This window comes from Solanum pennellii, chromosome 11 (genome assembly GCF_001406875.1).
Source record: "Solanum pennellii chromosome 11, SPENNV200".
NCBI classification, from domain to species: Eukaryota; Viridiplantae; Streptophyta; class Magnoliopsida; order Solanales; family Solanaceae; genus Solanum; species Solanum pennellii.
In genome coordinates, this window is record NC_028647.1 from 46,452,395 (window position 1) to 46,463,777 (window position 11,383).

The 11,383-nt window shown below is 30.6% G+C and overlaps 2 protein-coding genes across 5 annotated transcripts; one reads left to right on the forward strand and one right to left on the reverse strand.

The window, feature by feature from the left end:
• The first annotated feature begins 4,918 nt into the window (after nt 1-4,918).
• LOC107003062 (LIM domain-containing protein WLIM1-like) lies at nt 4,919-6,488 on the forward strand. Its single transcript, XM_015201310.2, has 5 exons — nt 4,919-5,214; nt 5,318-5,414; nt 5,490-5,533; nt 5,618-5,707; nt 6,033-6,488. Exons 1-5 carry the CDS (start codon nt 5,080-5,082, stop codon nt 6,246-6,248), a joined length of 582 nt encoding a protein of 193 aa, XP_015056796.1. The 5' UTR covers nt 4,919-5,079; the 3' UTR covers nt 6,249-6,488.
• Nucleotides 6,489-6,656: 168 nt separating this feature from the next.
• Nucleotides 6,657-10,867, reverse strand: LOC107003061 (single-stranded DNA-binding protein WHY2, mitochondrial). 4 transcript variants are annotated; one of them, XM_015201306.2, is made up of 8 exons: nt 10,710-10,867; nt 9,736-9,860; nt 9,551-9,648; nt 9,357-9,449; nt 8,487-8,581; nt 8,223-8,296; nt 7,869-7,957; nt 6,657-7,013 (listed from the first exon to the last, which is right to left on the reverse strand). In XM_015201306.2, the coding sequence occupies exons 1-8, from the start codon at nt 10,739-10,741 to the stop codon at nt 6,897-6,899; spliced, it is 723 nt and encodes a 240-aa protein (XP_015056792.1). In that variant the 5' UTR covers nt 10,742-10,867; the 3' UTR covers nt 6,657-6,896. The 4 variants fall into 4 exon arrangements, with proteins under 4 accessions (XP_015056792.1, XP_015056791.1, XP_015056794.1 ...); XM_015201305.2 differs by having other exon boundaries at nt 9,551-9,651; XM_015201308.2 differs by having other exon boundaries at nt 9,736-9,851; nt 10,710-10,845.
• Between the last annotated feature and the right edge of the window lie 516 nt (nt 10,868-11,383).

The following is an 11,383-nucleotide window of genomic DNA, read 5'->3' on the forward strand; positions in this document are numbered from 1 at the left end:
CCTTGAAGTTCCGGCATGGACTAGCTTTTGTTTATTTTAGCTTCTTAGAATACTCTTAGTTTAGTAATTTGATCATAGATGTTCTTGTGGTGATGACTTCCAGATTTTGGGGAATAATAGATGTTGAATTTTAGAAGTTATTGAATTGGTTTTTATTAATGAGTTTAAGTCTTCCGCATTACTTTCTGTTGATATTAAATTGAAATGTTAGGGTTTAGATTGGTTGGTTCGCTCACATAGGAGGGTAAGTGTGGGTGCCAGTCGCGGCTCGGTTTTGGGTCGTGACATTTCAATTGCAATATGCAAAAATATATGAACATTGTATGAAAAATGTATAAATATTGTATAAATTATGAATGTCATATTGAACTTTGATATATGTAACAAAAACAAATGGTATATGTATGAACATTATATGAATACTATATGAACATTTTATGAATGGCAGTAAAGTTCAATGTATTTATATAATGTGTAAACATTGTATGAATCATGAATCCCATATTGAACTTGGATATATGTAACAGAAACAAATGGTACATGTATGAACATTGTATGAATATTGTATGAACATTGTATGAATACTATATGAACATTTTATGAATGGCAGTATAGTTTAATGTATATTTATAATGTATAAACATTGTATGAATTATGAATGTCATATTGAACTTTGAAATATGTAACAGAAACAAGACGAAGTGAGTGAAGAATCACATAGTTCATCAATTTCTTCTTCTTCTTCTCTTCTTGGTGTGTGAAACCAAGAGATGATTTTGACTTGTCACCAAAATCCATCAGTAGAGATCATGTAACACTCATTTCTGCATGTTGTATAAAATATATTTAACTATATATATCATAATATATTAACTGTTGTATTTAATAGTAGTATGCTTAAATGAATATTTGCATTTTATTAAATGTGTATGATTTTTGTATAAATTTCTATTGCAATATGCAAACATATATGAAAAATGTATGAAAAATGTATAAATATTACATAAATTATGAATGTCATATTGAACTTTGATATATGTAACAGAAACAAATGGTATATATATAAATATTTTATGAATGGCAGTAAAGTTCAATGTATATATATAATGTATAAACATTGTATGAATTATGAATCCCATATTGAACTTGGATATATGTAACAGAAACAAATGGTACATATATGAACATTGTATAAATATTGTATGAACATTGTATAAATACTATATGAACATTTTATGAATGGCAGTATAGTTCAATATATATTTATAATGTATAACCATTGTATGAATTATGAATGTCATATTGAACTTTGAAATATGTAACAGAAACAAATGATATATATATGACAATTTTTTACGAAACCAAACTTTATAAATGTCAATGATAACAACTGCACTCAATAAAACAAAACGTGTTTCTAACATTCAAAACAACACAATAACAAATGTAACATTACGAAATCATTGTTTTTGTACAGGATAATTTGAACATGTCTTTCTATTGTGTCCAACTTGACGGCATCTACTGCAGGTCATTTTTGTCCTTTTGAATTTCACGTCAACAAATCCCTTCCATCTTTCAAGTTTTGGTATATCTGCTGTACAAAATTAATACAAAACATATATTCTAATTTCATTAGAAACATATACTGTAATTTTGAAAAAATATAAATGGACTTTCATACACAAATGATACACGTTTCGTATAATCTTCATACACTATTAAAAAAAATTCAGACTTCAACGTTACACAAATTTATAATGTTCATATAATTCATACACAGTTAATATATCATTCACTGTCCTATACAATACTCAAATTAAACAAACACAATACATTTTCAATACAAAATTAATATAAAAACATATATTATAATTTAAATAGAAACATATATTGTACGCCAAAATTTATCAGGTTACTATAAAAAAAAGAAGTGAAATATGCAGCTATGAAAATATTCTTGAATTTTTAGAAAAAATGACTTATACGTTGAAAGCAATCTGAAAATAATCGTGAAATTTTGGAAAGAAGACTACTTGTAACATTGATCCAAATATGTTTGAAAATGACAATCTGAAAGTATTTTGAAAATTCGAAAATATTTATTATTATCTGGTTGAGTTTTTTAAGGAATTAATTCAAAAAAATAATATTATTTTAACTAACTAGAGATATTTAAGGCAATGATGATAATTTGAAAATGTTTAATATCCCTAAAAATGTGCTAATCATATATTTAACTTTAATTAAACTCCCTGAAAAGTGCAACTATTCATATTAAAAAATGTGCTACCTGCATTAAATGTAGCAATTAATAAAGAAATAAAAGTAATGCTAATAATTTATCTACCTTTAATTTAACTCAATAAAAAGTTAAACTCATTAAATTCTCAGGCGTGCAACTTTGAATAAATACAGTATTATGACTGACAAAAGTCACTTAATTTATATTGTCATAAATTCTTAATCATTAAAATTAATTACTCATTATCACTTTATCTACTTAATTTTTAATTAATTTTTAATAACAACTATTTTTAATAAATTATAGTTAACAATATAATTACTAATAAAATGCTATAGAGTGAGATATTAAATGCTACAAAATGAAATTGAAACTCTAATGTCATAACTTGATAATAATACCACATATAGTGCTATATACAAAATTTACTCGTTGACTAACACTTTTGATTATGATTTAATTAATTCCCAAATGATAGTCACCTCTTTCTTATCTTTATATACATATACTCTGAATTTATTTATATACATATAATGTTACTTAGTTTTTATTCTACTTCTTGGTCTTTGTCAACCCTTAAGTTCATCACTTTAGGTTATCCCTTAGCTATTTCCGTAAAAAGAGATAATTAATTTTAATGATAAATAAGTAATATATATATATATATATAAGTAATATATATATATATATATANGGGAGCTTGGGAATTATTGACATACATGACGTATACATAGGATATACACTCAATGTATGTCATGGAGGATGAAAATGGAAAGGGGCCGAAAGTCCAAGGAATAATTCAGCAAGCTCAATTGGTTCCTAAGTGGGCAAGACCTATTTTGGGTCATTATCTTAGAAATAGGACAGGTGGGCCAAAGCCCAACTTAGTAGAATTTGGACAAAATTGGCCCAAGTTCAAATGTTTCCTTTCTCTATCTCTGTATTAATTTGTTCTTATGTTAACTAACGCCTTTGATTATGATTTAATTAATTCCAAATGATAATCACCTCTTTCTTATCTTTATATACATATACTCTGAATTTATTTATATACATATAATGTTACTTAGTTTTTTATTCTACTTCTTGGTCTTTGTCAACCCTTAAGTTCATCCCTTTAGGTCATCCCCTTAGCTATTTTTCCGTAAAAAGAGATAATTAATTTTTAATGATAAATAAGTAAAAAAGAATTTATATATATACATATATGTGTGTGTTATTTTTATACAAGTCACTTGACCTTTATTTTATTATTCTAATCAACCACCTTTAGTCACTCCTTTTAAAATAATCCCTTTCTTTGAATTAAATTAATTACTTAGAAAACAATAATATTTTTAAGTAAACAAAATGATAAAAAAAAAAAAAAATTTAGTTTGAAAAGTTGGTAAATTCAAGTCAAAGTCATCTTTAGTCAAATCATCGATCAACCGCAAGTTAGCGGGCATTTCGAGAGCCTAATACCTTCCCGGAATGTATATTTGAACTTCGAACCCTTTTCAACTGATTTTTTATCTGTTTTAAAATCTATTGAAAAATAATTGTAAGTTTTCTTGAATTTTACTAAAAAATTAAGTGACGACTCTGTTAACTTGGAAAGTCTATTTTTCTAAAATCATAAGATTAATTGATTTTTCGAAACTTAGTAATTTTTTCATTTATATATATTTTTTGTAAAACAATCCATATTCAAAAAAATTATCAAAAAAAAAGTTATTTATTTTCTTGTTCAAAAAATTAATTATTTTTTTCATATTAATAAAACAAAGTCTGCTTGTGATATTTGCAAATCGCTAAGGGCACCAAGTTGATACTTCTCCCAAGGTCACACAAGACTTTGTTGAATAGATACACCACGAAATTTTAAGTTCTCTCGAATTTTTTTTTCATCAGAGCTAGATTGCTTGTCATCACAATACTAGTGTGGTGGAAAACCTCAACCATGTCCACATCAATCACATGCTTCTTCAACAACTCTTTCATGAATTATGCATACCCAAGCATTTGTAAGAGAACATCACCTAGAGGGATGTTCATAGACAACTTACTTGTTAAACAAATAAATAAAAAAATTTGAATTGGTAGTTTTTCTTTTTTCTTGAACAGTCTTTGAGGATATGTCAAGGGACACTTTAGAGGTTTTATCCCCTTTATTTCCCTTAACATCAACCACCACACTAGGAGGCTCATTGTTAGATGATAACGAATCCTAACTAGGAGGCTCATTGTTAGATGATAACGAATCCTTACTAGGAGGCTCATTGTTAGATGAAAACCACCACTTTTTCGAATTTAAAACTTGAAAATAGGGATAACTTGATTTTATCGTATTTTTTGTAAGTTTGTTAATTTATTAGAAAAAGAATAATTCAAGAGAGTAATTGTAGGATATCATTTCTACAATTTGGATATATTATGGGTTCTATTCTAAACTCTACAATATATTTACAATAACCGCTTATCCTTTCGAGGCGAGTTTTGGATTTATGTTTTTTTTTTGTACTATGGTCATTTATTTAATTTGCTTCTAACAATTTTTATTATGGGAGTGGAAGAGCTTTGTATAAGGAAACAATTAATGAGAAAATGATGGAATATCTATCATGACCCGTAAATTACTATCAATCTACAAACATATTTCATTTGTCCAAAAATTATTTAAGCTCTCTGATAATAATTAAGTTTAGCAAGAGATAGAAGAGAGAGAGAGGGGGAGCGAGCGAGACACAGAGAGAGAGAAAAGTTTGAGAAAGAGAACAGAGGGAAAAAAAACTGATTTCATCCTCCGATATCTGTTCTCTGTCTTTTAACTCTTTTTCGTTACAAACAATAAGATGACATTTGCTGGAACAACACAAAAGTGTAATGCTTGTGATAAAACGGTATATCTAGTTGATCGCCTTGCTGCTGATAATCGCGTTTATCACAAAGCTTGTTTCAGGTGTTACCATTGTAAAAGTACTCTCAAGGTATATATATCATCCATCTTTGTATGATAAATAAATAGCATTATCAAAAATATGATGTATACCGCAATTGAGGCATCTGACTATTATTTTTAACTTATTTCAGCTCAGCAATTTCAATTCCTTTGATGGAGTAATATACTGCAGGCCTCATTTTGATCAGCTTTTTAAGAGAACTGGCAGTTTGGATAAGAGTTTTGAAGGTATAATGAAGAAATTCATACAAAACAATAGAAATATTTATTTTTGATTAAGTACTGGAACTTATGTTTTATCAGGTACTCCAAAGATCACAAAGCCAGAAAAATCTGTGGATAACGAGGTAATGTTTTGAATGCATCTAATTTAATATAATCAGTCGTTCTACTTTATAACTAATTTCAACACTTTGTGATGTTAAACACAGAACGGTACTAGCAACAAAGTCTCAAGTTTATTCGCAGGCACAAGAGAAAAATGTGTGTGCTGCACTAAAACTGTGTATCCCATTGAGAAGGTAAACAATATGTATACAATCATTTATAACTGAGAAAAATGACAATATATACCCTTCTTTATACTTTTGAGATATTGGTGTCTCCACCGTCCAAAACTAGAGCATATATGTCATTCTCTCTAATAGGAACATGTGGTGTAATCTTATCTGTTGATCTGGTTTTTGATAAATATTGGATCAGTAATAAGATTATGCACTAGTGTTTGGATGACAGGGGCACCAAGTATGACGTAGGGTATCTGGGGTATATTTGTTTTTTATCCTTTATTATAAATATGGATGTGATTGAATTGAAATATATGTATGTTTGTTTGTGTTACATAAGGTTACTGTGAATGGAGCAGCATACCACAAGGCATGCTTCAAATGCAGTCATGGAGGTTGTACTATAAGTCCATCAAACTACATTGCACATGAAGGAACACTTTATTGCAAGCATCATCACATTCAACTCTTCAAAGAGAAAGGAAATTACAGTCAACTTGAGATTGATCATGAAATAGAACCTGCACTTCCTCCACAAATTGCCATGGAATCCTAAACTCATGTATGTTCATCGCCTCCATATCTCTCACTTCTCCTCTGCCTCATCCTTTGCTATGTCAACCTTAGCTTCATCTCCATTATCTTTAATTTTGTTCATTTTTATGGAGTATATTTCTATCCACTTTGGTTGTATGTATTCTTATGGATTTTTGTAAATTGTAAAATATAGATGGTGTTTATAAATATTCTACCACAACATTGTAAAGAGAGTAATTATATTCTTCATTTATTTGAATTTTTAGGATTAAATTTTTTTCCTTGTAAGAATTATAACCACCAACCCACACTGCAATATTGTCATCCCAATCCATCAGTAGAAGCATGAACATATGGCACAATTCATTAAAACATCTTTGTAATCCCACAGAGAATAGAAAACCAAAATAACTTAGAGATTACTTGCTCCATTTTAACATAATATAATTGATATAACATATACTCTCTGAAGCTTCAACGACGAAAATACATTTTGAAGTTTAGAGCAATACGACATAATCAACCTGCAATGCAGAAGAACTAGATAGCTTCGAAGTTTATATTGCACCTGGACAAAAATTTAACTAGGCAAGCAAAGTTCCTTTCCCAGCCAAAAGAGCACATAGTTCATGTTAGAATGAGACTACTACACAATAAACACAAATTTTCATCTATCCCACTCCGCCTCCATTAGTTGTGGAACCACCTTTGAGGGACTTTGAGAGATGCTTTCTGAAGGCCGATTAGTGAAGCGATCCCATCCCATGATGTGAGGCAAAGCAAACTACATTTAGAAGACCAAAATTATTAATAGACACAATGAGAACCACAGACAAAAAGTCAAAATGAAGCTGCATCTTGTTGGAGTAATATTTGTAGAAGGCACACATCAGTATAGGAACATTCTACTTGGTGATTACTTTGTACAACAATGTAACTGCAGGTACATATCTTGTAAGCACTAAGCAGTTTCATCATTAGTCTATGAAGTAATGAAATTTTATTAGCAAAAGGGTTAAACACGCTCGTGTTCAAGAACTGTACTAAAAAGTGGAAAACCTTACAAAAAGATGCCCTTTTCTACAAACAACACCCAATCTTCCAATACAACTAGGAACCTTGTGGGTGCACTAAAAAGAAATAACACTAAGCAGTTTCAATCATACAAGTCAAAAAGGTTAGAATAATTAAGAAAGGACCCTACAAATAGATAAATACTATTAATATCCTGAAAAAAGTTGTTTGTCAAACTAAGTTCTGATAATATGTTCAAAATTCTCATTACAAATGCATTCACACCATTGACCGCCATATAAGGTTCATTCATTTCCAATTTCAAAAGATTGTATGCATTTTCATTTCCAGGTAAATGCAAAATGTTTCCTTAATAAACAATACAATCACTAGATATTGGTGATGTATGAGGTTCTGACAACAAGTTTTACTTCTTACTCACAGCTCCATTTCATGATATAAAATGTTCATTCACCATCAATTAAATTTCACTAACAAAGTCAGAGCTAGGATAAGAACAGGTAACAGAAGCATCTCAACGCAATAAGAAAACAAGGTGCTTAGGAAAACTAATTGAATGGAAGCACAGATTTATTTACAACAGAAACATATTAGTAGATCGTACACTGAAAGCTGTTCGCATAACAGCAAATTCGGCAGTAGTGACAGGAACAGTAAACCGATCATTGGTTTTGAGATTATTGTTAACAACACCTGCATAAAGGACAAAAGCAAATGCAGCAATTAGTACGATCACTAATACATGGCTTGTCAAATTACAAAAGAAAAACACCCAGAAGCCATACAGGAACAGGATGAAGCATATATATAATTGTTTTAACATATTGCGAAAATGGTTACGTATAAGCATATCATTGATCCTTAACATGGACAGCTACCATTACAGAACAAATTGTGATGCATCTTGTGGGTTGGAAGCAAAATTTTAAAAAAGGTGAACATATAGACTGATACTTACTCAATGAAATGAAATAACCACTCCCATCAGCATTTGGCTTAATTGACAAACTCTTTCTAACTTGACCAGCATTACTGTAACATATAACCTCTGCTTAGTTATACAGTGATGAGAATAAAGAGAAACTAATAATCAGTAGGATGCAAGGATCCTGTACTAAAAAAAAAGTGTGTCTGTGTGTGCACACGCGCGTGTGTGTATGAGTGCCTGTAAACATGTACACTAAAAGATAGCCCTTAGCCAAGAACTGCATCAGAAATCAACCTAGACAGCATTGAAGGATCATGAAAGAATTCAGAAGAATCTCTGGTCCCCATACTTATCAATGATCCAACCTCTGTTGCTGATAGAGCAAACAACTGCAATATGTTAAGTCATCTGTCAGTCAAATCGTACATCAGATATGTGAACATGTGCAAGAAAAGAAAGAGCAAGAGTGAGTGGTAAAACTAACATAGAGATGGATATTTATTTAACATCCAGATGGACACTTAAAAGAGAAAAATACTAATAACTCTAAAGAAAAACCAAGCAGCAAAATAACATTAACAAGAAATATACAAGCAATTTCTTCACCTAGTTATGAAAGACCACCTCTCAAGCATATTATAAACCTATAAGTTGGTGGCTCATGCTATGACCAAGTACTAAGCATCCAAACATGAACAATCAATCCTCTGTCAGAACTTAGGAATCTGCTCATTCACCATCAAACAAGAACAAGAACTTAAAAGCCTTGAAGAGAAATAAAAGCTGACAGGAACTTCTTAAACAAGAAAATAATATCCTGCTGATCTTAATATCTGTCTATGTGTGTTTCAGATTGATTTTGTTCAGCACTCATTATAAAGAATGGAAGTCTGTTGATTGGGAGGAACTATTGAGGATGAAAAGGAATAAGCTGCTCATCTCCAGTCTTTGCAAGCTAGGCATCAGTGGATGTTACTTGCCACAATTTCCCTCTTCTTTTATCTCATAAATGTAGAAAAATTTGGCTGTAACACTTGCTAGAATCCCTCAAAATAGTGATGCGAAGAGCTTTTCTGGGACAAATAAAAATCTAAAACTTGTTTCCTACTATGCTGGTGGAACTCAATTATAAGAGAGAACCATATAAGGCTATAAGCACATTACCTGCCTCTTTTCCCAGTCATATTTGCGCTCACCAACGGATGGCCAGAATGTCAACATAATGACACCTCGACGATTGAGTTTAACACCTCCAGACTGTAATAAGAAGAATGGATGAGTGGAAGCATCATTTCAACATCATGAAGAGAGGCAACTCCAGTTTCTAATTCTATTTAAAAAGATAATAAAGACCATACATCCAGTCTATTAAATGTGGGCAGCCTAGGTTCAGCAGAAAGTGCTGCTTTGCCTTTAAATACTGAGTAGGGAGCAAACACTCGACCTTCCCGTTTTCCTGCTATCAAGAGACATGACAAAAAGATTATTATAGCATCAAGATTACAACTGAGACTTCATGAACATCTGAAAATAAAATGCATACCATCAGCCACAACATCCTGTCGAACAGTAGAAAAGGCGGCAAAAGTGTTGATGGCATTCTGCCAGATAGAACCTTTGACATCCTCTCCAGGCAATTTTTTATGCAACAACTGATTCCTAATGTGTCTAGAGAAAAACATCATATTAAGAAGGTTCTTTTTTAAAAATTATCAACTTCACTTTAAAAAAATTCTATTCACACTCTGCATGCCAAGCAGTTATTCTTTTTTCCCTACATTGTAAACAGCATCAAGAAGTAATTGTTGAAAATGAGATCCCGGATTTTCTTGGTGAATGAGCAACAGATGAAAAGGTGTGTGTAATGTCCTCACCATGCATTTTACACAGTGAGCATTGCTACAAATATGGACCTATTTTCTCTGTGTCTCCATATAACATAACATATGAATGAGGTCTTAATAGATTCATTAGTAATTTAAGCATGATCAACTTCCTTCAATTTATATGGGGTGTGTTCAGTTGTTCAAAATTTTCGGAAAAAAATATTTTTTCTATGAATACAAGTACCTTAAAAATAATGAAAACAACTTCACCAGTAAAAATAGAAAAAGCCACTTGTACAAGTCACCATAAACCCCCATTCCCACCCAACATTCACCTCCTATAGTATTTATCAAGATACTATTTTTTCAAGATAAATAAGAAAAGCCACAAATTTTCCATGTAAAACATTCGATATATCCTATTTTTAGAGTCATCGGCTTTTAAGTTATATTTAGCATCTATTCATTTCCTTAATCAGTATTCATTTCGCATCTATACAAATCCAACAGAAGAGAGAGAGATTCAAGTTTGAGCTTGGTTACACAGATTCAAGTAAAAATAGAATAAAAATAAGGAGACTTACACTGCTATACATATGTAAAAGAAAAGCTAGGGTTTAAGCAGGGGTTTAGAGAAAAACTTTTACTGTTTTTGTGACAAGAGGGAAGAGATGGGGTTTAAGCAGAGAACCTGGGGTGCAGAAGCCGACTGACTTTCAACATCGTCGCAGTGAGGAGGGAGAGAGGCCTTCAAAGTTCAAATTGCTGCTTATTTCTTCTTCCTCGGACAAAATTTCTACTCAATTTCAATTTATTTGGTTCATTCTACTTGGCGCTCCAACCATAAATTACTACTTACTCTGTCCAAATTTATGTGTCACTTTTATATTTACTATCAATAATATATTTATTTGAATTTTGAAATATAAAAATTATTATATAAATTAAGATAAAGAAGTATTATTAGGGTCCACTTGGCGGGTAAGTAATGATATTATTGATATGAAATTATATGAGATAAAATTGGAGTTATGTTTGGACATCTAATTTGTTGAGCAGTTTTATTGGTCAATATCATTAGTAACTATGTTATCATGTTCATATTTTGAAAATATTTCATCATTCTTTTGTTATTCTTGCAAAATATTATGTTGATATAAAATTCTGATTTTTTTTTAGTTTTTAGCTAAAAACATTCTTAAACTATACCATCAACTTAACTATATCGTTAAATTATAATTTCACACCATCTTCACCTCACAAAGTCAAAATGACATTAGATCAATAATTTTTTAGTGGCAAACTGATAGTTGAGGTAATCAAGATTCAGCTAATTTTGATCTCTAATACTCGAGTTTTGTTTTT